Here is a 24,605-nt window from a genome sequence, read left to right on the forward strand (position 1 = left end):
TAATTAAAGTAAAATTTGGTTTTACCATTACTCAATATACGAAAACGCCCAATATGTCCAGCTTTATTATAATGTCAACTAAATGTAGTGGCACATGCTGCATGATTTCTGCAGAACTGTTCACCCATTGATCAGCGGCTTCACCTAACAGAAGACAAAAAGAACTCCACCCAATCAGAAAGGCTGCTTTACGACAAATTATCACTTTGTAATATTATTTTATTTATCCCTTGCATTTCTTAAAGATGCAATAGGCAAAAAAAACATAAACGAATCACACAGGATGACGCACATACAGTACGCTATTATGTATTATCAACTACATAATTATTAATCAGGAATGACGAATAAAATTCTGCAGTAGCTCAATGTAATGTCCAACACGAAAAGGGACAAAGAGGAATAGTTATTTGTCATCGAAGCATCGATATATGTTTGCAAGAACAGGCTTCAGTGGCGTGTTGTACATCGTAAATTCAAATAGAACTTAACGTTTCTTATATACTTAGTTTGATTTGTAAAACAGCCCAACAATTGAATTGAAGCAAATCATACCCCACCACACTGGGTAGAATCAAAAAAATGTTTCTTAACCTAGAATAATGAAAGTAAGCAAAAACCCTCTTACAACCGACAACAACAATGGCAAATAGCTTAATACAAATTTGCTTATAATAACATATTCGCTCATATTCTACGCACAGAAGATCAGTTTGATATGTGCACTCTAGTCGCTTCACCTGTATTGTAGACCAGCAAGCCGTTAATGCCTGAGTGGATAGACTAATAATAAGTAGCCTATATTCCAAAAAAATTATTTAGTAAAAACCGATTTTTGAGAGTACATTTTGTATCCCATGCTGTGTTGTGATATCTGATCTATATATGTGACAAAGGTAGTAATAGTAATAACAATAATAATAGATGAGAATGGGGTTCAAAATCGCAATCACTGTTGCTTAGCTTTGTTTGAATAAAAATGCTGTTTTCATACCGTTTTTTTCGCTCGAGTAGATAGGTGCGAAACATCAAATGAACGAAATTCATCCAAGAATCGACACCCGGTTGAGCATTTATTAGTTTCAAGACGTTGTAAGTAGAACACCCTTATTGAGCGAACTATTGAATTGGCAACGTTAATTATGCTTTAATTTCAGATGATAATACGATAAAATGGCTGTATCGGGAGTGTAATCTGTGCTGAAATACTATCGAAAATCTTCATTTAAAGGCGTGCGCCACCCTCGGAGGCTCATAAAGGATATCGCATTGGGTCTTCTGTTTTGTAAGTCAATCGGACAAAGCGACAATTGTGTAAACAAATTTAACAGAGCAGTTACAGAATATTTTTCTCATATTCTATCTTGTTTCTTCCTGCATTAGATTTTCACTCGAACGAGCGCCTGCGTAGCATTTATGGTTAAATTTAGAAACGCAAAAAGACGCTTCCAACGATATAACTCATTACCAGATGAGACGTCAAATTCTGTTTATTGTAAACGAAACCGATAAGAAAAATATTTTAGAAATCAATGTTTCAAGCCAATCTTAATAAGCCGTCGAAGTTTGATTAAATAAAGAGGTATGAGCATAAGCTATCAAGTCAAAGGTCCAAGTTTTCAGCCGCGCCCTGAATTTTTAGGTGTCAGCCCTACGAATCTTCCGAAGGCTTTTACCTACTAATGAAGTAAAAAAACTACAAAAGCAAGAAAAAGCCCAGACGTTATTGTAAAATTGATTCGTTTAGTTGTATCGGGAAAACAAGTGGAAGGACATTGATGTACCGTTTTTAGTAAGAGCTTCTGGACTTCTAGAAACAGGTTTTTGTGCGGAGATCCTGCTTCATGCTAAGCTTAGGTGCTCAGGGTCTTGATAATTTTTTTTAACTCGAAACTAGAAGATAAGCATACCCACATAAGTGAACCGATACTATTCGCTCTCGATAGTTTCATCAATTTTACATGTTGATCTTGACACATTGACTTTTTCATTAAGCTATTTAGGACAAACTGCATTTTCATTTTGAGGGATAACAGGCCAACCATATTGAATACCACCTAGACTTATCAGTGCAGTGTTTAACAATGTTTTTATAAGACAGTATTGTCATTGAATATTATATTTGTTTCGTATGTGGTGGTACAGTGGTTTTGAACCTGGTGTTCTTTATTCTACTACAGGACGTTTTTAAAATCTCGTAACTTATTAACCTTATTGATTGGACTTTTTATTCGGTTCTTTATATTTGTGTAGCAAGGAAGTAACGGGAAATAACCGGAGTGCTTGGCTGTGTTGGTAAAACAATGCAAATTTTTTTGAGACTGGAACTAGATGAGATCTTGTTACTCATTGATTTATGGGATAGGGCGCCGTTATAGCACTTAAAGTACGTTGCATTATATTGCACCTTTTTCTGGCCGCGGTATAGCGTCGTAATATTTGACCTTTTACGTTTCAACGTGTGGTATGAAAAAAAAAAATTTTACGTACTGTAGGCTTAAGGACCACTTTTGTTTGCGATTCGATGATGTCAACGGCAAGGGAAAATTTACATGATTATCTTTCGACCCGATGATGTAAGAAGTATCTGTCTATAGAAGGAACAGCGCTGAACGTAGTTTTTCTTCCAGCGAGGCGCTGTCACTATGAAATTTATTCTATTATATTGATTCTGAACAGTCGCTGTCTATATGTCGATCTTTGTTGTAGAACATTCGGAGTAATGTAGTATACAGTTGCAATAACCAAATTTTTTATCCAATATATTTATATAAACTGGAACAATGTTTTATCTTTGGCTGTCTATAGAACGCAATATCCAGCACCTAATTTTTTTGAACGTGGCGAAAATTACGACCCGAGTCACCATCGTATGAAATCACAATTTCGATTAGGTATACGCCCCAATAGGTGCATTGTATTGAGGTGCTGACTCACATCATATGTGATCAGATTCAAATATAGAGCCTATTGACTCTTACGATGCACATGATATTCATGGTCCTTTCGTATCTTACTTGCTGGGATAGCCCAGCCGATGATGGCCTAAAATGGTTTACCAGCAAGTTAGGGTAGTGACAGTAATGCTTACTCTGCTGCGCAACGTTGGACTAATTGCATGATGTTCGAATGTTGTTTAAGCTCTCGCAGTGAGAATTATACAAGTTGTTATCGTTGAGTATACATAATGCAGGCTTTTAAATGTAATTCCCTTCGATAATTATACCGGAATGTCGAACCAAAATCATTTAACCAACAAAACACTCGCAGCGTGCGCTTGAACTTCAGCATTTTGAATTCTTTCTCATGACTAACTTTCATGGATGGGGACTGAGGTAGGTGGTGTTTCTCGTGTTTAAATTGTGGACTTCAGTCGGTAGTGTAGTGAGGCTTGTATGGAATATGAAAGGGTGTTTTGTTTTTTAAATTTCATTGACTGAGTATTGGAATCGAAGCAGATCCATAGGAGAACCATTGGGCAACTACGAAAATGTGTAAGCTAGAATTAGAAATGTAATCTTTTTAACTGAAAGGGCGTACTAACCCAGGTTGGTTTCCGTTCTCGTCTCCAAAAACTAGCTACGAGTGTAGTAGGTGATGTTAAGCCGGCGAAGAAGATCTTCTGCTATTGAAGAATCTCTTGCTATTTTTATCTATCCTATTATAAAAATGTAGTACTTTTTTTTGTTTTAGAAATAAATTTGCCCATAAGTGCGTTTTCATTTAGGAGTATTTCTGTGGACGATTTCTTCTTTTCAAACAAAATCGTTTGTCTAGTTTTTGTCTACTTTTACAGTACTTCCGAAGATACTAAACGGAGTATCACAAACCACTATCAAACAAACAGCGTGGATTAGCATAGTACGGATTCCTAGCGTTAGATAAATAATAACAAAAATATGTCATCCGAATGCTCTCTGCAGCGGCTTTATTAATTTGAGGGCTGCGTTCGATCCTGGACTAGGAAGCATCGTACAAATAAGGCTAGCCGTTTAAAATGCCGAAGCTGGTCAAATATATCTTTTAACGGAATTTCGTTATAAGTGATGATGGAGAACGGCTAGAATAAGCAATAGAGTCCGTTGAAGGACAAATCCGTTGCTCCTCATCACTGGTTTACTCCCACAAATCAATTCTCGTGACGTTGCCTCATGAAGATCATTCATCAAATCAATGATATCATAATACACAGTGAAAGCAAATTCCATCTACAGCAAGCTCTAGTAACATGGCAAGGAAGTGCCAGAAAATTCAACTGTCAAACATATGGAAAACAAATAAGTTCATGAAAGTCGACAGATCTGCAGAAAAAAGTTAAAAAAAAAAATTTCTCCCAAGAACTTTGGGAACATTTGGGGATCTTTCATAGCGCATCGATATAAATATAAGGTATAACATGCTATTACTGTTGCTTTGATATAGTTATAGTTAGATAAGGTAGCGATGAACATTCACACATCAACTGGCAAGTAAGTTTTTCAAAAAAACGACCCGTTCTTTGTAGGATAACAACAACAAGTCAACAAAATGGATAAATAACTAAGCAGTTACTACACTCTGGACTTGCTTGTCAGAAACTTGTTTGACCTAATCGTTTCTATATTGCAAAATCTCTATTACGTATGTGCACTGTTAGCCTAATTATCACATTGTCACACACAAACATTTCACGGGTTGCGCCACTCATGAACAGACGATCGTAAAGGATTGGTGATTTGGTTTAAATGTATTCACTCTTCTAGAGGCCCTCATGTTCATTTGTCAAGTGATTTGAACATTTAATCCTATTGGCCTGTACTGCCGAGATTTTTGCCGAAAAAGAACAAGATTGGCATTTTTGTTAGTCGGTCCTGCTGTAAGCCACCGGTGATCCGATTAGTATATTTTCTTGAAAATTATCGAAGCTTGCAATGCCAGAGAAGTAGTTACTGTTACAATTTATAGCTGACCGAAAGAAGCATAGCGCCCATGGATAATGCTATATGAAATGTACAATGTCGCTTTGACCGCCATAATTACCCTTCGTAGTCTTCTGTTCATTGTAAGTATAACGAGCTCCTGGAGAAAAAGTTGTTTTCAGCAAATGGTGTTTCGGTCAGCGGTCATTGAAGTTGGGTTCGAAAGTTGTTGATAGTGCTTCCCACATATGCTAATGGATAAACTCCTGCACCTGTTTAGCTCCTGCGTTTGCTGCGTAGTAACTTGTAAGAAGCTGTCATAAGACACCAGTCTCTTCCAGACCTAAAGTGCAAATTCCAGTACTGCCAAAATTCTTTATGGTGGCAAATCATCGTTATCTATTAATTTATTTATTAATAACTAACAATAACAGTAACTTTAATGAGCAAGCAAGAACAAAAGCAAATCGACTCGCATGCACACCATGGGGCTGCCCTTTCGCTGTCCAATATCGTAATAACTTCGTATTATACTAACTTAATACACGAGAATATTCAACGACATGGTATTATCTCGATAAAACTACTCAGCCCACCAATATAATGCTGACTTCTTGCATATTGTGAGAAGAACAACTTCGAATCATAACGATGTATGATTACGGCAAGTTGGTTAAGGCACTTCACATATCATCGTATTCTTTACCAATGGTAAAGCAAGTTTAATTTGGCCCGTTTCGTTGAAAATGCGTTCTTGAGAGTCCTAGTACACCATCCTAGTACACCTAATACAAAACGACGTGGAAATATACCAAAAAGAGCTTTTATATTATTTGCAAAGCCCGTTGCGACTGATTAATTGCAGCCATCTACAGGCAATAGCAGTTTGCAGGTACCGAATCCACTCTACCGCAGGCTGAAAGCTAAAAGCAATGTAAAGTTAGACGCAGTCGCCATGCACCCGATAGAATTTTAAACTCATGTTTTACACGAGGATGATGACCTGCACAATTTGACCTTCACCCAAGAAGGTGTTTTCATTGTGCCCGATCTTTAGCTATTCCCACAAGCAAATGTCCCATATTTATATTATACAGGAGAAATATATACGACGAGACTTGCGAAGGTTGATCAATTCGTATTGTGGAAACTCCACAACAATTTAAATCGTGAATTCTGGACTTCAACTAATAGCAAATACTTGTCGTTTAACTAAACAACTTACAACTTAGGGAAGAAGGAACATTGACAGAGCATTTTGGCCTGTACACGGTGTATCCTATAACCTCGATGAATGGAACAATAGTTAGCTGGTAAAGTAATTATAAGCACGTCGCTTACTGCGTACACATATATATGTAATCGATAGTTACGGCATTCGATCCAATGCACACGAGATTCTCAGTGAACATTGACCCCCCCCCCTTTCGTCATATGCAATAATGATATAATGACGATGATGTATCTTTTCGTAGTTATAGCACAGCGCATACTGGCCGTCACAGCTATGTACATGTAACATATTTACTTGCAGTATTAGTAAAACGATATATTTATAAAAACAGAATACTATTTTTTTGCGGCTTGTTTTAGAATCTGTTATTAGTACTGAATCTAAGCTCTATTATTCTGATTTATAACAGCCTCACGACACCCGTGGAAAATATATTACTACCTAATTTGCACTAGCTGTGTATAAGCAGAGTACTTTGCTAATTAAAACAATGTACGTTAAATGTTACATAAATGATTAGGTTAGTCGTTGCCATTCTTCATACTTCGCCTGTGAAATCCAACCATTATTACACAAACGATTTCGCCGCGTCTTGATAAAATTAATAACGACTACATGAAAATGAAAAAAAGTATAAACACTTGTATATTTTATTCATCATACGTACTTGTGTATACATGTGTTTCCATTGCAGCTTTGTTCACCATGCATTCGATTTGCCTGTTACTATCTATACATAAAAATCAGTTAGATAACTGCCCACCAAGACGTGTATGAAGATGTATTTTGTTTGTATGATAATGTGCTATGTTCTATGCAAAAAAGCATGCATGCCTCATGCACGGTGATAAAAAGCACAAAGTATACAAACTGGAATCTCACAGTCTCTGCTCGAACATCAATTTTGGTTCTGTCTCCATGATAACTCGGCCGCGTGCATCCAAGTAATCAACCGCTGGCGTACTAGGGGCAAGACGGACTCGGAACTGTCCAATCAATGCTGACAGAATCAAGTGGACGATGTGGCGAACTAGACCATCGCCCATGCATGATCGCTTGCCAGTACCAAAGGGCAAGAAGTGGTCTGGCTTGAGTAGGGTCCCGTCGCAAATGAACCTAAAAAAGTAGAGATAAATACTTTTGCGTTAAGTTACAGGGCTACAATTGACTCAACATGCATGCACGTCTATTATGAGTACAAAAATGCCCTGTATTAATTGCATAGGATATATTGCGAACCTTCTATGATGAAACATAAATATCGCACGCTTGCTTAGATGGCCCACGTGACAAAGCTAAGGTACGGATGATGTATATTATTGCTTCTAAGCCCAATTCTGAGCTATAAATGTTAATATTGCCTTAATCTAAGAATCAGATCACATGTCCTCATCTAACCGTCATACCTGTCTGGCATAAACTTAGCTGGCTTGTCCCAAAGTTCTGGATTGAAGTTGAGGTCGCAGATATTGAACATTACCATTGTGTCCTTGGGAATATGATAACCTTGAAGCTCTGTATTTTGCGTGGCTACGTGTGGAATTATGGGCGAGCACACCATCCTAAGGATTTCGTACATAGTCGCCTCGGTGTAGACCAACGACTTCTTATGGTCAGCACCCGGGATTCCTGAACCGCAAACAACTTCGTACTCTTCGAACAACTGTCAATAAAAAAATAATAAAAGGAGTGCATTTTGATATATTTAAACAGCCAGTTTTGCACGATTATTGCTCGTTTTACAAGATAATTTTACCGAGATTATCCGTAATTTCAACACAGCTTTAAAATTGACTCTGAAACCTTAACATGGTTACTTAAAAGATTCTCGAGCGTTCCACGAATATTTTCTGTCTCATATTACGCAGTCATCTTATATATCATACCTTATTCTGGACTTCGGGTTCGTTTGCAAGCATATAAATTCCCCAAAGGACCATGTTGCTTACGACGGGAAAACCACCGATGAGGTCCCCAATGATCACCGCGAGGTCAGTTCTATCGAGTTTAATCTTCTTCACTGCATCGCAATTTGCCGCGCTGTTTATATACAGCACAAGGATATCGCATATATCCCGAGGTTCAACTTCGTAAGCTGCTGCGCTTTGCTCGTGCTCCGTGATCATACCGCTATTAAACTTCGAGATTTCAGCTTCCAACGCATGCAGTTCATTGAGTCGTTTATTATAGAATGGCTGTAATAAGAAGATAAACTATTTGATTTTAAAAAGCACAACTTTTTGCGAACCATATGCAAGTTCTTCTACGTGTGAGATTCATAATTGGTTCCGTTCAGTATAAGGTTTTTCATGTACCGATATGTACAATCTGCAAGTCGAAATAGATGTTTAGATAAAATCACCTTTAACCATGGCATGAAATCAATGGCAAAGCCTTGAAATAGCTCGTGAAAGATTTCATTATACAAGTTCACCGTGCGCAAGTACACAGCATCGTTCCAGTCGAACCTGCAATGTCAACGAATGGTTCCTTCTTTGATTTTATACCGCTTCTGCTAATAGTAACGCATGAATTTTCTTCAAATATAACGTTCATTTCTTCACAATATAGATTTTTTAGCTATAGTGAAGGTACGTTTAGTAATACACGCAAAAGCTATAATGCTTTACATGAAATGATTTAAATTGAGAACGGCTCTTTAGCTTTGCAACCAGCGACGCACCGGACTCAGGTCGCCGTGGGGACTGGTCAGTCAATACGACTGACAATTAAGTTTTGTGTCCATGCTAATGGCTAACGATATGATTACAGGATAAATAGAAAAAAAAAAGCAGGCAAACACAGTGAAAGGAGAAATATAGAAATACATTATCTATTGAAAGAAAACTAGTGTAGTCCTTTTTTTTGAATATGACACATTCAGAATAAAGTAAGCTCGTTATAGTCTAAAAAGCCCTCCGCTGAGGGATAAATGAAAATAACTGAAAACTCAGAATGTCTCAACTTACGTTTTACTGCAAAAAAAATCGTAAAACACGTTTCCGATAGCATTTAGGATGGGCCAACGCGGCTCTAAGGGTTCACCATTCTTCTCCCTAAAGAAATCTATCAGGAGTATAGTCTGCGATGAAATACTATCGAAAATCTTCGTTTGAAGGTATACGCCACCCTTGGGATGCAGAGGTCCATAAAGGATATCGCGTCGGGTCTTCTGTTTTGTAGACCAATCGGACAAAGCGACAGCTACGAAAACAGATTCAGCAGAGCACATACATCACGGAATGTTAAGCTCGATTGTAATGGTTTTGTTAAATTTTATTGCATTCTTTACTGTACTAGAATATGATTTGAAGGAGCGCCGGCATGCTATGTATGTAATGCTTTCAATGATATAACCCATTAACAGATGAGGTGTCAAATCCTGTTTGTGCTGAACGCAATCGATGGGCAAAATACTTCAGAAATCAATGTTTCAGGCCAATATTCATAAGCTAACAAGGAATAGGTAAATAAAAAGTATGGGCATATCAAGCCAAAGATTCAAGGTTGGTCTGCACCTTGAATTGTTATGGGTCAACCTTACAAACCCTATAAAGGCGTTTACCTATTCATGAAGTAAATGAACTATCAAAGCAAGTAAAAGCCCAACAAACAGAAGTATGTTAGACGTTATTATAAAACTGATTCATTTAGTTGTATCGGGAAAACCAGTGAAAGAACATTGATGTACCGTTTTTTGAAAAGGCCTCTGGACTTCTAGAAACAGGCTTTTATTCGGAAATCTTGCTTAATACAAAGCTTAGGTCCCAGAGTCTTGATCATTTTTTTTATAACCCTAAACGAAAAGACAACTACACCCATATAAGTGAACTGATACTATTCACTCTCGATAGTTTCACCAATTTTGCTTGTCGACGTTGACACATTGATCTTTCATGAGACTATTTAGGAGAAGCTGCATCTTCATTCTGAGAGATAACAAGCTAGCCATACTTTAGTGCCAACTAGAAATAACAATGCAACATATAGCAGTGTTTTTTTAAAAAAAGACTTGCTCATTTAATGTTATGTTCTGTTTGTATGTGACCTTTCGTGCTGGAAGCTGTCTAAGTGATGTTTAATGGCGGTACCGGATGTCAAACCTGACACATTCGGTTTATGACCTCGGCTGGTATTTTTAATACGACCATGCAGCGCCCCTACATTTATTTGGAATGCTTATTAAATAAAGAGGGAGCTAACAATAAATTATCGATGTTCCTGGCTATGTGAAGAGGATAGAACGAGTTTTTAAAGTTATCGATACAGACCTAATTACGTTGTTGCTGGATAAAAGTGTGACCAGACTGTAAGGTCTAAAATGTATTGCGGTATACTGCGCCTAAGCCTTCGTTAGAAGAATATTTCAGTAAGTTCGGCAACTTTAAACTTACTACTATTTACTGTTACTAAAATAATTTCGGATTTTTGTTGCTCCCAGTTACTGATGAACTTTTCTTTCGTAGAACTGAAGTTTTCTCCGGATGTATTTTCAGTCTTTCTTAAAAGATGCCACATAACCACCTCGTCGTTATTTAAATAATATCAAGAGCATAAAAACTTAAGTTCTGAAAGATCTCATAACTTTTCGTCAGTAATTGAAAAACGTATTTCCCTAAACCGTACTGGGCCGCAAAGCATGACTGTTTGTATACGCTATAGTATTTCAAGTACTTACAAAGATCGCGGTTCCATCGAAAAATTGCTTGAAACCGGAGGAAGTCCGGGCGGTTTGCAAAACTGGTTGCTCTATTTATGAGAATCTCTTTGATGTCTTCGACGTTGTTGACCAGCAGGCAATATCGGCTTCCAATCTGCACTCCCACTAGACTGCCGTATTTTTCGTGGAGTTCGCTAAAGCCATCCCAAATCTTGGTAAACTTTCCCAGTTGCGGTGAAGACCCAAACACCGGGACTCCACTAGGTCCAGGAAGCCGCTTGCCTCGCGTTAATCGCCCTTCCTTTAATCCAAACATGCCATTTAACAGAGACATGGTATCGCTATTGCCAGCTGCTCGACGAACACTCTGCTCGGATCTGCTGTTCAAACTGGAGTTTTTGTCTCCAGAAGAAAGGGGCTTGTGCCCATCTCTCAAGAACCCTTTCTCAAATAGGGATGGATTTCTGCCGGGGGCCGTCTTATTACCTAATGCACCAGAAGCAGCGATAAAATGAGCTGTGAAAAGTTGTGTCACTGCAATACAGCGTCGTGCTACTTGCCCTTCTACGTTACAACCTGCTCTATGGAAATATAGCTGAATCATGCGTACTATATGCCGAAGGACCGGTTCCGCTTGCGATTCGATGACATCGATGGCGAGGGCGGTTACAACCGGAATTCACATGGTTACTTTGGATGCGATGAAATGAGGAATGCCCGTCATAAGGGGCGCAGCGCTGTGCTCAGCTTTTTATTGCAGACTTCTTTTTTCTGGTTGGCAAATTACATGTTGAAGCGATACCAGCAGGACCAGGAGTTTCATTGCATTATTTTGGTTCTGAACGGCTATCGTAATTATACCCGTTTTCAATGTGGAATATGAGTGTTCCTCTCAAACAAACAATAACGCAGCATGTACCTAATAGCCTAATTCCAATCCAATATACTTTTACATAATTAGGGACTGAAAAGGATTTTTTTCATAAAGTTTTCACAGTAGGCGTAACAAAACCTTATGCTAAGATAACAGTGTTTTGATCTTTACTTGTATACAGAACGCAAACTCTAACACCTAATTCTTTTGGGCGTGACCATCTGAACTTCAAATTACCTCCGACACACATGGAAATCATGTCAGGTCATTATTTCGCTTAGGTATGCGCCCCAGAAGATGCACGGTATTGAGGTGATGACCCGCATTATATATTGTCGTGTACAAACATCGAACCTATTGATCCTAACGATCGAGGTTATATATGAAAAGTATATTTTTATTCCTAAGAATGCAATGATGATCCGACCAATAATGTCATAAGACGGCAGAGATGTAAGTTACAACACTTACAGTAGTGTTCACTCTGCTAACTAACTGCGAATTATCTCGATGCCTTGCACTTATATATATATATGTGTGTGTGTGTGTAGGCTCCTCGCTGAACTCCATCTTAATGGCCATGCAGATGATGTAGGAAAAAACTGTTTGACCAGCAAATAGCTTTTAGCGTGTGGCTGAACTCCGATAGTTTGAAATTTTTTTCATAACTGACTTCGTCGATTGAGACCGGCCATATAGAAGCAAGTAACGCCTTGGTATTTAACAACAAACTGTGGTTTTAGGTTAGAAGCGTAAACTAGGAGGCTTATTAAATACAAAAGAGACATCTTGCTTTTCTAATTGAGCTCAGAACCTGCATCGGTGCTGAGGCAGAACACTAGTGAAATTATTCGACACTCATGAAAAGGTGTCAGCTATAATTAGAAGTGTGATCATTTATAACTGAAGAGATGTGTGGATAAAAGTTGGTTTTCGTTCTTATCTCCAAAAATCAACCGGCCGGCAACACAAAAAGATTTGTTAATATTGACCAATCAAATATTTCATTTTTCGATACTCCGATAAATTTTATTGACTAATATACAATATCTCATGAATTTATAAACATATTCGTCGATATGGATTAAGGGCTACTCACTGGGTAAGGCAGTTCGGAAAATTTACTTGTCTAATCTTTAACGTCTACTTCGCCTACATGCAGTAACCCTCACATTTAGTGTTGCTTGTATCAGCAAAATATGTAGCAGCAAACGGTTACTATTGGTTTGATGATTATAGTCTTTTAGGTAGCTGTCGTTAGATCAGCTGGTCGTATACATCCAGACATTAAGTACCAAGCCGAATTGGTTTTAAAATTCCACTTCTAAAAAAAAGACGATTGTGTCTACCGATAATTGGATTCGCTTGAGTGTATTCAACCCTCTTGAGACTTTCTTATTAACTTGCCAATTGACTTCAATACTTAGTGCGTACATTTTTGGCCTACGCCGCCAAATTTTGTGCTCGAAAAAGACCAAGATTAATATGGCCATTACTTGGTGTTGTTGTAAGTTATTGGCGACCCTGCCGGCGGAAAATTTCCGCAGACATTATCGAGGCTTGCGAAGCCAAAAAATGCTATCTTGAGCTGTGACTACCAAGAGCAAAAAAAAACCTGTGGATAATGCTGCATAGAAAATACGCTATCGCTTTAGTTGTGATAATCGTTTACCGCAAGTCTGGTCGTGACTTGTTTAGTATCTTGACCACAAGAGGCCGCATGCGCGGTCTAGGAAAAGAAGCTCTGTTTGCAGCTACTAGCGTTTCAATTAACGGCCGATTTACTGTGCATTATGTATCCCCGCAGGGACTCAGATAACGGTCAGTGAAAGATAACTGGCCGGTCATTGAACATGTTCTTGGCCTTGAGAGTCGTTGATAGCGCTATCGGCATAAGCCAGTGAATACACTGCTAAACCTACTCTCAAGCTTCAACAAGAGGTAGTGTGGCCGAGCGGTCTAAGGCGCTGGTTTAAGGCACCAGTCTCTTCGGGGGCGTGGGTTCGAATCCCACCACTGCCAGATGTTTTGCCAGACACTAGTCCCTTTGTCCCTAAATAAATAATATTAATAACAAATCGAGACGTACAATGCCGTATTGATTCGCTTGTGGGTGATAAGAACAGAAGAGATTATACGGTTTCCAGTTTCCGCCGTTACCTTTGCGTTATGATGGATAAAATCTTAGCTTAGATGGTAAAATCGTCATATTATGCTGACTAATAAAGACTATGTGTGGCTCACTCGTTTAGATGACGACATGACAATATTCAGCGGTATGATTCCGACAGCAGTACTCATATTTTTAAAATGTTTTATTAGCCTGTTTATTCTGGGAAAAACATTCAATTACAAACACATACCGTTATGAAAGGCTGAACAACTATCTATACTCTATATCATCGTTCTTTCTACCTATGGGTTGGTGACCTCAATAAGTATTCCGTACACTTAACCACAAACTGTATTTTCTAAAACATTTTGTTCAGGCAAGCTAAATTTGAATGTCTAAAAAACTGAATTTTAATTTACTGCGTCTCAGTAACCAAATCAAACTTTTCTACTATTCATTGTAGTATGTATCTTATTAATAGGGCTTTGTTAATGAAATACGTAGGTACATTCTATAGTATGAAACTCGATAAGTTATCCGAAGGTAGTCATTAACATCGTCGTGTCCCCCCCCCCCCCCCCCCTTTAAAACTTTAGCCAAATGACAGTCATCGATTCGGTAAAAGAGAAATAAGTTTCTAACTTTAAGACCATATTTTTTGCCAGCATAATGCTTCCAGATACAGGCCTTCCAGTGCTTGACTTTTTCGATCTTTATATTTTTTAACTCTTGAGTTTGTGCTAATATTGGCTTCCCATAGGACACTTTATCAGAGAGGTCAAAAAATTGGTCTGTGCCAATTGTTGTTTCTTAAGCAGTGCACTCGTCGAATACAAATCAAACACAGAAGTCAACTCCGCTACGCCCTGATGTTTCGCGATAGAGCTCGTATTCATATTTACTGTGAATCTCCGACTTCCCGTTAACAGCTTTTTTCCTTTTTCCAAAAATTATTTTCTTGCACCGTAAACGCAGGAGTTTGTTTCAGTTTTCTCCATGGCACAAATTTTTTGATGAAATTTGAACTTTGAAATAAATAAACCTACTTTGAGAAAGTTAAATTTCGACATCTCCTAACCACATTTGTTAAAAGAAAATGATAATATAAGAAATTAAATTTGACTTTATTTAAAGATTTTATTACTCAAAATTGATTTAAAAAAAGATTCTACAACTAACTGCTTCTGCTGTAACTGGCTAAACAACAAAAAAGATAATGAAGATCACAGACTACGATATATTCACGCTATTCAGAGCATGCAATGTTATAGTCGCTTCATCAGGTTTTTTGTTTACCAGCAAATTCTTCTGGTTTTGCTAAAATCAGTTTTTAGACAGTTAAATATCGCCTTTTTATCCTTTAGATCGATTTTGATTTGTTATCTTAAACTGAAGCGTATCAATTCCTTAAATATTGTTTTTTAAAACCACCTTAGGATGTGTGCATCCGTTTCAAAGCCAAACTCCGTGTCGGGTTTTCACTTTTTTCTACAGTATAGACAAGGGATGCCAATATAAAAATATCAAAAAGTTTTCTAACAGCGTAAAACACTTATTACCTGCTAACATAACGTTCACTAAAAAACACGCAAATTTTTTTTATAGTCAAAGCATATAGTTTTATTGTACAAAGCTTTAATTACATGTAACTAAAACCGTTATTGTGGTACATATCGATTGTCGGTATTTATACGTAATTGTATATTTTACGGTTGTCGCGTCACTCCCCAATAAACCTTCTGGAAATATGGGACCTTCACATTGGGCATATCATAATATAGAGACTATGAGCATAATTATCTGTTTCGTTCCGTTTTAATTGATAAGTGAAAGAAAGTGACAACAGCTTAACTCGTCACGGAGCACAAATGAGGAGTATAAGAAGCTCCTTTAAGTCAAAACAACAATCACTTGCAGACAATTGCGAGAACTATTTTACCATCAACGGATAACAATCTAAACATTGTAAGAAGGCAGATAAGTATTCATCATTTTTTTTACAAAAAAAAAAAAACAGTTACTTATTCTAACTCGTACGCAGTAAAGTGTGGATTAATTCTAAATTTGATTATATATTTCAGGTTAGCCAGTGTTTAACACGCTGTAATGTTACATGTCAATTTTCAATATTAGAAAAAAGTATGCAGGTGCAAAATCACGTATATAAGATTAATATGGGCAATTCCAGGGATCACTCAAACGGCGAAAATTCTACGCACAAATTTCCATTAGCTATCTTGTAGCTAAAAACATTGTTTTTTATGTCATATACCGTAATGAATAATAAAGCAGGCTAACTTAAACCCCCTAAAGTTCGTACGAAATTTCTAGATTCCCCAATTTACAAGCATGTATGTACATAGATAGATGAGCTTATTGAGTTAACTTTATCGTAATGTATCCTTCTTATTTACCTAAACTGGTGGTTGTGTGTTCCGCAGATGTGGGAACGATATCACAAACGTCTTGACACCGTGAGCAACAGTGAAGACTAGTTTGATGATTTTTTGAGCATTTTCAGCTTTATCGCCATTTAACAGACATTCGCAGTTGTTCACGAGATCATCCGCTGCTCGTATGATGTTTTGCAGGGCGCTGTGACACGCCGGCTCGGGATAGCTATGAGGTAACAGATATGACATTTCTAAAACAGAACAACGAATCTGTTTGCAAATTGAGAGATAGCTAGCGTCATTCTGGGTTTTCGCTGCAACTAAAAGTGCATGCGTACGCTTTGTGATTTCATCCGTTTTCACTATTAGATTGGGAAAGAAGCTTGGTGCTTCAGCAACTGGTGGCGGGACCGATTGTAAGGTCGGGGCAGGCGAGGGCGGACTTGCTGTTAACCACTCTGTTGGGGTTTCGGCCGCCGACGCAGCCATTGTCTCTTCCACTTCTTCCGTAACAATTGTGATATCGTCATCCCCACAAACGCTATCATACAAAGGTTCATCGTCGTCGTCTGGGAGACGAACTCCTCCTCCGACACTCCCACTACATGAATTATGCGCGGACAGGCGTTCCTGTCCAACGCAGAGGACAATAAGTGCCGCTAATTCTTGGCGATTTAATCTGGCGAGTTTCTGTCTCGATTGATTACGGATTGACGCGAACGCCGGGTTCACTGGCAGAAATGGCACCTCATCGCAATTCATCTGCGATTGTATCTCTCGGCGTTCGACTTCGTCATAGAGATCTTTACATAGCTCCGTTCGAACTTCATCATCCAACTGAAGCGGCGGGGGTGAATTGGCCAACATTTGTCCACCGATGCTAGTAACAAAACTCTGTAGACTATCACTTAGTTGATTTAAGGCAGTCATCATTTGACTAATCAAATCTGGGCGACAAGCTGCCCGAGCAACGTCAAGCGCCGAATGGCCTGATCCGTCTTCGACACGAGGGTCCGCTCCGTGAATTAGGAGAAGCTCAACCTAGAACAGAAAACAGTTTGCATCTACACTCCTTAATGTGTTTCAAATGAGTAAACATTGGGATCAGTATGTAAGCTATATTATAATATGTGTCGTGAAGCTATTTAGAGACAAGGTTTTTATTTTAAAGTGCAAAGGGTACTCTCTCGAAGTGATTTATATGAAGTGAAGCATATTTCAATGAGATGTAAGTTAAAGTTTTGAACAATATTTGCTCAAATAATTACGAGTAGTAAATTTTAAGTGATTAGTCTTATTTATGCGGCCTTATTAGCGATACCGAGGGAAAGAGACATTACAAGTTTGTGTGGCTACACGTCACCCAATTGTAAGTATGTAGCAAAATAATAATAACAAAGTATCGGAACCGAGATGCTAGCTTACTCGCACTGACTTCTTACAGCCTGATTGTTATCGCCAAAATATTACTGATCGATATAAGAACCTTGCAGCTATTATTTGAAACAATCTACCTGAAGTGGTTGACTAGCTAAGACAGCAGCGTGGAGTTGTGTCTGTCCTGTTTCAGGATGAACAAACCGGACGTCCGCGCCTTGCAATATCAACTTGAGAGATTCGTCAACGTCGTTCGTTCTCAGATTTGTCATGAGTCGGATATTGACCTGAAGCTCATTAGTATCATGTGAAAGCCGTTCCATAAAGTTCATAAGGACATATTTTGATTTGATGAATGCGCTTCGCGTCGGATGTAGACTTTGATCGTTCGGTGGTGGTTTCCGACATCCACCAGTGAAGTTTGAGTCAAGCAGGTAGTGCTCCCAAACAGAGTTTATATTACGTGTCGACAACACGTCTAAGAGCTCTCTCTGTCTAGTTGGCAATTTTTCGTTCAAGCACACAATCTGCGAAATATGCCTGCCTAAGCTAAAGTGGATTAGTGCACAACGAGAACACAGGAGTACACCTAAACTCAACGACGCCCACGACGGGTCGGCCGCACAGCAATCGGCGCACAAATCGGCCAATTTAACTCCGCCACTCGATGACATTTTCGTTAAATACACCGTTTTCGTGGCGAAAATACTTACACACACTCAGACAAGCCTCTACGGGGTTTTCAACAAATGTAAACTAAGTGAAGTTTTTTTGGTTTGCTTGGTATGCTCCCAAAAAGGAAGACCACCACTACAAGTTAAGTGCGTCGCCGGGCTTTGAAAGGCAATAAAATGAGCAAGCACTACATTCGAGAAACTCTGTTCCCACTCCGTGAACGTCATTAGTTGGGTATAAGTGACCAGCTCTCCTATCAGTCGACCTACTGTGCTTCTGCTTTTGTTGTTATCCTCGCTGTGGCAGCGGGGTATTCCGGTCACTCTTGTTTTTGTCGTAATGATGAGTGTGATCCTGCGCTACTGGTGCAAGGACTAACCGGAGAGTGGTAGTTAAACACTACGAGCAGCAAATGTCGGCCAAAACATCAGCTGATCTGTTCTACTGACCGTCAGTCGCGCCGGGATTGTTTAAAAGTTGTTGCTGTGTGCTTGCTTTAAATGATTAAGCAGCTAAGATCGCTTTGTGTCTGTTCTGATTCACTGTGCCACGAATTCTCGATATTCTTTTAGACTCCGACAAGCGGAAGTCTATTATCACTAACTGTGAGAGTTTTCAGGGAGTTGTGCATTTACGATCGTTATTATTAGGAAATTTTGAGACAGCTGCTGGCGACTTGCCAGACGATCAGTTAATAAACAGATAGTGGAACAGGTGGTATGCATTAGTTTCTTTCAGACCTGAATATTTTGTTCCAATAAGATCAATACAGAAGCCTGATTTTCACGCATGAATTTAGAACTCGTTTGCAGTCGTCACTGTTATGCCGACGATTTGGTTTGTGTTGTTGTTCAAGCAAGTTCGCCCATCTCATGAAAAGTTTCAATAATTTAAATAGATTAATAAATAGATTTGAAAAAAAAAAAGTGTACGGTGAGATTTTTTTCTACTTTAACCACTTGTCACCTGAATGATATACGTTGTTATTGAGCATGTATTAACCTGTGAACTGTTGGTATAACCGCTATGCTGCTACACGAATGGCTACGCGTTTTCTTTAATAGCAAGCACTACTAAAGAAATCGAAGTGCATTCACTTTGTGGTATTTATCATCAACTATCCATTTCTCCCGTACATTACTGCGCTTTTCAGAAATAGTTGTCTTTAATAGATTTATGTCTGCAAACACACAGATGTTGTTTGTTTTACGTACGCGCAAGACCATGTAATTGGGCACCCTGGAAAGATGCCTTACCTCTTTGTTTCAAACAGGATTAAAGCTGCATTTTGCGTTCTGCATTTATTACAGGTGCATTATTATTCTCATGCGGTAAAAGAAGCTTCCAAGATGCTCATCGGGTTAATTGCCAAGCGCTTGGTGATGAATTCAGCGTTCATCTCGCGATCGCTGAATACCAGCCGTCTGCAGGTATCTATCTAACCCGAAAGCCCCATTTTGTTCTCAATAATATGGGACAAGCCACGAGCCAGTCCGCCCGCCTCCATTGGAGACCAAAATATGTTCGAAATATCAGGCGCGAGGTAAAGAAATTATCGAAATGTGCTACTATCCCGCAAACATGGTACATCGACGTCACAGGTTCAAAGAAAAAAAAAGCTTGTTGACCTAATGCAGTAACACATTTTTCCAATGCATTAGACGTGTAGCGACAGTTATGAAATTGGTTCCTATTTGAATCGGCTTAAACACACTGTCGAGTCTGAGCAATCCGTGGTTCGTTCTTTAGAGATGAAGAAATGTTCGATTTATTTAGACCGCAGTGTAAAGTAACATTTGGACTCTGGCTTACCTGTATGTGTAACGGATAGTACATCTTATTCTTATCACATTTCTTAGGTCAGTACTATAATATATGCTTTTCTCTTCAGTGTATGGTGCATACTTGACTAAGTTTTTCTACTAGTGCATTGATACTGCGGAAGAGGATGGTCTTACATACATATTTATAACTTAATCTAATTGTATTCATTCTTTTACGTACATATTACTGGCAGGTGATCATTAACTACCACGTTTATCAATAAATGTGTTACTCAAGGCTGGATGCTGTACTGTAAATAACACAAGATTTTCGAATTCGCTTTAGGCTGTCGTTCGCCGATCACACTCGACAGACATAGATGAGGTTGCAAATGCAGCTCGAGCCGCAAAAAAGCACGCTGCTTCAGGACAGCCGACAATTTTTGCGAAGATTCTTGATGGGACCATTCCAGCAGATATCATTTACGACGACGACAAGGTGTCATATCGTACAGGTTCTTTAATCCTTAGATAGTCGCAAGCTACAAGTTGTCCACGCAAACTTGCTACCACCCATTCTTTAATAAGGTGGCTCTTTATACATCTGAAAGAACCAGTAGTATTGCAGGAATCGACAGAAGTAAGGGATTTTACTGAAAACGAGGAGATTTCATACTTACCGCAATTAGTCTTATTTGATCGAACTTATTTTTGAGGCAGCAATTTTGATTTAGAGTAGCATAGATTTTGACGGGAAAAAAACCTTAAGCGTAAACAAAATATGGAAATAAGTAATAAGAAAAAGGTCCTTTTAATTAAATAGATTTTTTTTTATTGTAGTAGGTAATGAATGACCCTTTGTTAACAAAGACAATCAATTTGTGCCTACGTACACACTTTAGGTGATTGCTAAAAAAAATCTTGCTAAAAAAATCTATTAGGTTTTGTATTTATCAATATTCATAAAACGTCAAATCTTGTACCCAAGGGGATTACTGTACTTGGGTTAAGCGTACTACAAGAGACTGAGTATTTATCAAAAATTGATAATAGCCTGTAAATTTTCTAAACCGGAAGATGAAAAAAACTGGAATTTCCTAACCACTTCTTAACTAAATTAGAAGCTGTAATAATATGATCGTGTTTAGTATGATTGCAAGATGTTATATTAAATCGGATACTTTCTTAAACCCAAGCGGACACATTTGAAATTACATTGACTACTTTATTTCTGATTTGATAAATCGGTGAAAAATAACACATACGAAGTGTACTAATTTCTTATGTATCCAGTTTAATTTTAAACTAGTTAATGCATTACTTATAAGCTATAATGGCAAACGTGTTTGTGTTTTTTTGTTAGTGCATCGCGTTTAACGATATCAACCCTCAAGCGCACGTCCATTTTTTGGTTATCCCACGAAAATTTATAGCAACGTTGGAACAGGCCGACGACTCGGACCAGGATCTGCTTGGTCATCTGTTGCTGGTTGCTCAAAAGGTAATTGAAAACATGATACGGTACAGTTTCTTCATTCATGCTGGGAAAATAGCTTGCTGTATCGGATTAGGAGAATATGACGATGTGAGTCAATGTACTGCTTGACTCTTTGCTTGCTAACGCGAGTAAGGAACGGTATATAATATATAATTGTATATGATATATAATAGCAAAAAGTTGACATACATATATGTGTCAATTTTTTGTTTTATTAAAATACTATATGGAACTGGTCAGACTTGCACATTACTATAAGTAATACTGCAATAGACTTTAGGCTGTTGAGAGGATAACTAGGATCGGAAGGAAGAAATGTGCAATTGAACCACTGAACCGTAGCGCATTCCACTTATTCAGTTATAATACAAGCGTCCTTCTTGACTTGTCGTTGCCTCTTTAACAGCGACCTTATCTGTCTCGATGTCGCCCTCGATTCACCTTCACTTATAACAGACCACTTAAATGTATCTTTCTCACCCTAGCTGCGACACATTGTATGTACGTGTGTACATATGTACGAATTATTTTTTATAACAAATATATCGCCTCGGACATGAAGAACTAATAGTTAACACACCATTGGCGTAAGCGGCTCCAATCAGCCTATTATAATAGTTCGCTAAACGTCACATTCAAAGTTCAAAACTTAAAGCGTAGTGAGCGCTAATGATCTCTTTCTATTAAGTGTATCCTGCAACGTTAACAGCTGATCCACAGCAAACGACACATAAGTTGACTTAAAAATATCTGTAAATTAAATAGTAAATAGAATTGTGCCTTTTCTTTGGCGTTTTAAAAATAACATTGAGCCATTGTTGACAGGTTGCCGCGCAGCAAGGCCTGAAAGAAGGTTATCGTGTCGTAATCAACAACGGCGTACAGGGTGCTCAAAGTGTCTACCATTTACATGTGCACGTTATGGGAGGCAGACAGATGACGTGGCCGCCTGGCTGACGTATCACTGTTATGAGTCAGCTTTAAGATCACTTGTCAGGAATTGGTAGAGTACAAAAAGTAAGATACAAATCGTCACAAAATCGTTACGAACATAAATTTCTATTTAACAACAGGGGCTAAGGCAAGGAGAACGTTGCTTTTCATTTGGTTATTCCTTACCTCTCGCTCTTTACAGATGGACATTTGAGGATTCGATGTACAAAAAATGCTGGTTCTCGATATCTAACTCTTCGCTAAAGGTTTGAAAAGCGAAAAATGTTGATAGCAAAATGCCCGCAGTCTTAGCCATATATAGTTGTCTTTCTTTTATAATAATAAAAAAAAACACTTATTATTAATTGATGTCAACGTACCGCGTTTTCCTGTATATGAAATTGTGTTTGCTCTCTTAACAAATTTAAACGAACATTTTTTAGTAGTTTAGATTTTTCTGTAGTCGACTTGAGCTAATGCAAGGTACTTAGTAGCTATTAAAACTCAGTATTTATTGAGCTAATACCCCTACCTCCATCTAAATAAATTACCGATATATGCGCGTATCATATCCAAAAAGGATTGAGTTTCAGTGAGTTTCTGACTAGTTAAAGCTCACGGCTTAATTGTTGTAGACGACCTTATTGACTGCTGAGCTTATAAGAGTTCTCTCTTTGCAAGCATTAAATATCGTTGTAATAAAAGCGGTTGTAAGTTCTTACTAGATGTTGGAAATCCTAAAAGTTTTTGCTTTAATGCAGTGCTCACAAATTGGATAAAGCGCGTTCATTACGCTAAGTAGTTTAAAAAATCGAAGTTATTTTTACGATTTAAATTCTTGGACATTAACAGTAAATACTCAAGAACTAAAAACTGGCTTTCTAAAGTTCTGAGTTCAATCGATCATGTTCCAAACATCTTGGTCAATGGAGGCCTAATTTCGTCCTCCGTATGTTAGTAATAAAACTGATGACTTCCTTAATACGTGTCGTATGCTGGTGCTAAATCAAAATACCAGTATGTTTTTCTGTTATTATTATTATACATTTGTGTTCAGTCCTTTCAGCAATTGTAGTGATTACGAGAAGAGTGAAATGCTCAAGATCTACCGTATCGTTTCTCTACATTTGCTGATAGCATGATATAGTGTCCAGTGATTCAAGAAAACAAAGCAGCAATACAATCAATGATTGATTTTTGCTAAATCGCATGTTTTATCGTTTTCAACCATCACACTCAGACATCACCCCAAAAGGCCAAAATTGAAACTGTGGCCTTTTGCCTCTTACCTGGATTCTGAATCATACAGTTTTTGTACCATAACTGTTTTTGTTGCCGTTTTACTTACATACAGCCACCTTGATTACCTTTGGTACTGCCGCTTTACTCTCGCCAGCTGTATTAGCTGATCTACTGCTCACAGTACGATGTGTTTTACCGTTTCTTAATCATCATCTTCACCACTATCACCCCGTTCGTCTTCATTTTCAAAAGTTTAGCCTGTGCTTCTAGTTTTTCGATTGCGGTTCCCCTCTCTCATAGCCTCGATCATTTACTGGCGGCCTCTTCTAACCGGTTTAACTACTCCCCCAAGCCTGCACTGCGGACTTGCCACTGGGCAATTGAAGAAGCTCGTGACAGTGGGATAAGAGCAGTCAGTCGAAAGATAGAACGTAGTAAATTACTCCCACTTACCCATTCCCTTCTCTCCCTCAGTTATCCCCCTCTCCTCTTTTCCCATCCCCTCCTCCTTTCGAGCCGCCTCGCGTTTCTACTAAAGCTACACAAAAAAGCGACGAGCGGTCAACAGGTCAATCAACCGACAGGTCGACGGAGCGACCCCATTTCTGTTACAATTGTAGTCGCCCGTGGATTCACTTGTGCTACTAGCCTTAACCCGGCAGTCCAACACTGCCCCCAAATCTACCGTGTTTGCTTTTGGCCCTCTGTTTGAACTTTGGTCACGCCATAGCTGGAACCGTTGACGCTGCCACTGTTCTAGCACGGCGGTAACTACGACGACGCCTGCTCCACACAAGTGAGGTAGGTGCCCCAGCCGCGGCAAGCGTTAGTCTCGCCGCTGCCTCTCAGCTAACTGTCTTGCTTTTAAGGCAAGAGTTCGGGTAGGTTGATAGCAGCTTCATTTCCCGTTAACACGCCACTCCTATCCCAAGCCTGCTGCATAAG

General features: G+C 38.6%; 3 protein-coding genes and 1 non-coding gene across 11 annotated transcripts; 2 read left to right on the forward strand and 2 right to left on the reverse strand.

Moving 5' to 3' along the window:
* Positions 1–125: 125 nt before the first annotated feature.
* On the reverse strand, positions 126–11,337 carry LOC111246028 (cytochrome P450 307a1-like). Of its 2 annotated transcripts, none has more exons than XM_022795210.2 (7): positions 10,811–11,337; positions 9,102–9,336; positions 8,495–8,600; positions 8,019–8,327; positions 7,539–7,795; positions 7,015–7,248; positions 126–144 (listed from the first exon to the last, which is right to left on the reverse strand). In XM_022795210.2, the coding sequence occupies exons 1-7, from the start codon at positions 11,124–11,126 to the stop codon at positions 141–143; spliced, it is 1,461 nt and encodes a 486-aa protein (XP_022650945.1). In that variant the 5' UTR covers positions 11,127–11,337; the 3' UTR covers positions 126–140. The 2 variants fall into 2 exon arrangements, with proteins under 2 accessions (XP_022650945.1, XP_022650944.1); XM_022795209.2 differs by lacking the exon at positions 126–144 and adding an exon at positions 5,346–5,683.
* On the forward strand, positions 3,065–22,793 carry LOC111246029 (uncharacterized). Of its 7 annotated transcripts, none has more exons than XM_022795212.2 (6): positions 3,065–3,335; positions 19,535–19,654; positions 20,334–20,486; positions 21,351–21,488; positions 22,311–22,502; positions 22,621–22,793. In XM_022795212.2, the coding sequence occupies exons 1-5, from the start codon at positions 3,324–3,326 to the stop codon at positions 22,440–22,442; spliced, it is 555 nt and encodes a 184-aa protein (XP_022650947.1). In that variant the 5' UTR covers positions 3,065–3,323; the 3' UTR covers positions 22,443–22,502; positions 22,621–22,793. The 7 variants fall into 7 exon arrangements, with proteins under 7 accessions (XP_022650947.1, XP_086837836.1, XP_022650949.1 ...); XM_086981710.1 differs by lacking the exon at positions 3,065–3,335 and adding an exon at positions 18,541–18,674; XM_022795214.2 differs by lacking the exon at positions 3,065–3,335 and adding an exon at positions 18,681–18,941.
* TRNAL-AAG (transfer RNA leucine (anticodon AAG)) lies at positions 13,607–13,688 on the forward strand. The gene has a single exon. It is a non-coding gene; the product is annotated as a tRNA-Leu (tRNA).
* Git (ARF GTPase-activating protein GIT1) lies at positions 15,373–18,515 on the reverse strand. The gene is made up of 2 exons (XM_022795206.2): positions 17,687–18,515; positions 15,373–17,213 (listed from the first exon to the last, which is right to left on the reverse strand). Exons 1-2 carry the CDS (start codon positions 18,221–18,223, stop codon positions 16,194–16,196), a joined length of 1,557 nt encoding a protein of 518 aa, XP_022650941.1. The 5' UTR covers positions 18,224–18,515; the 3' UTR covers positions 15,373–16,193.
* Positions 22,794–24,605: the final 1,812 nt, after the last annotated feature.

Source organism: Varroa destructor, unplaced genomic scaffold (genome assembly GCF_002443255.2).
Source record: "Varroa destructor unplaced genomic scaffold, Vdes_3.0 BEIS01000002.1, whole genome shotgun sequence".
NCBI lineage: Eukaryota > Metazoa > Arthropoda > Arachnida > Mesostigmata > Varroidae > Varroa > Varroa destructor.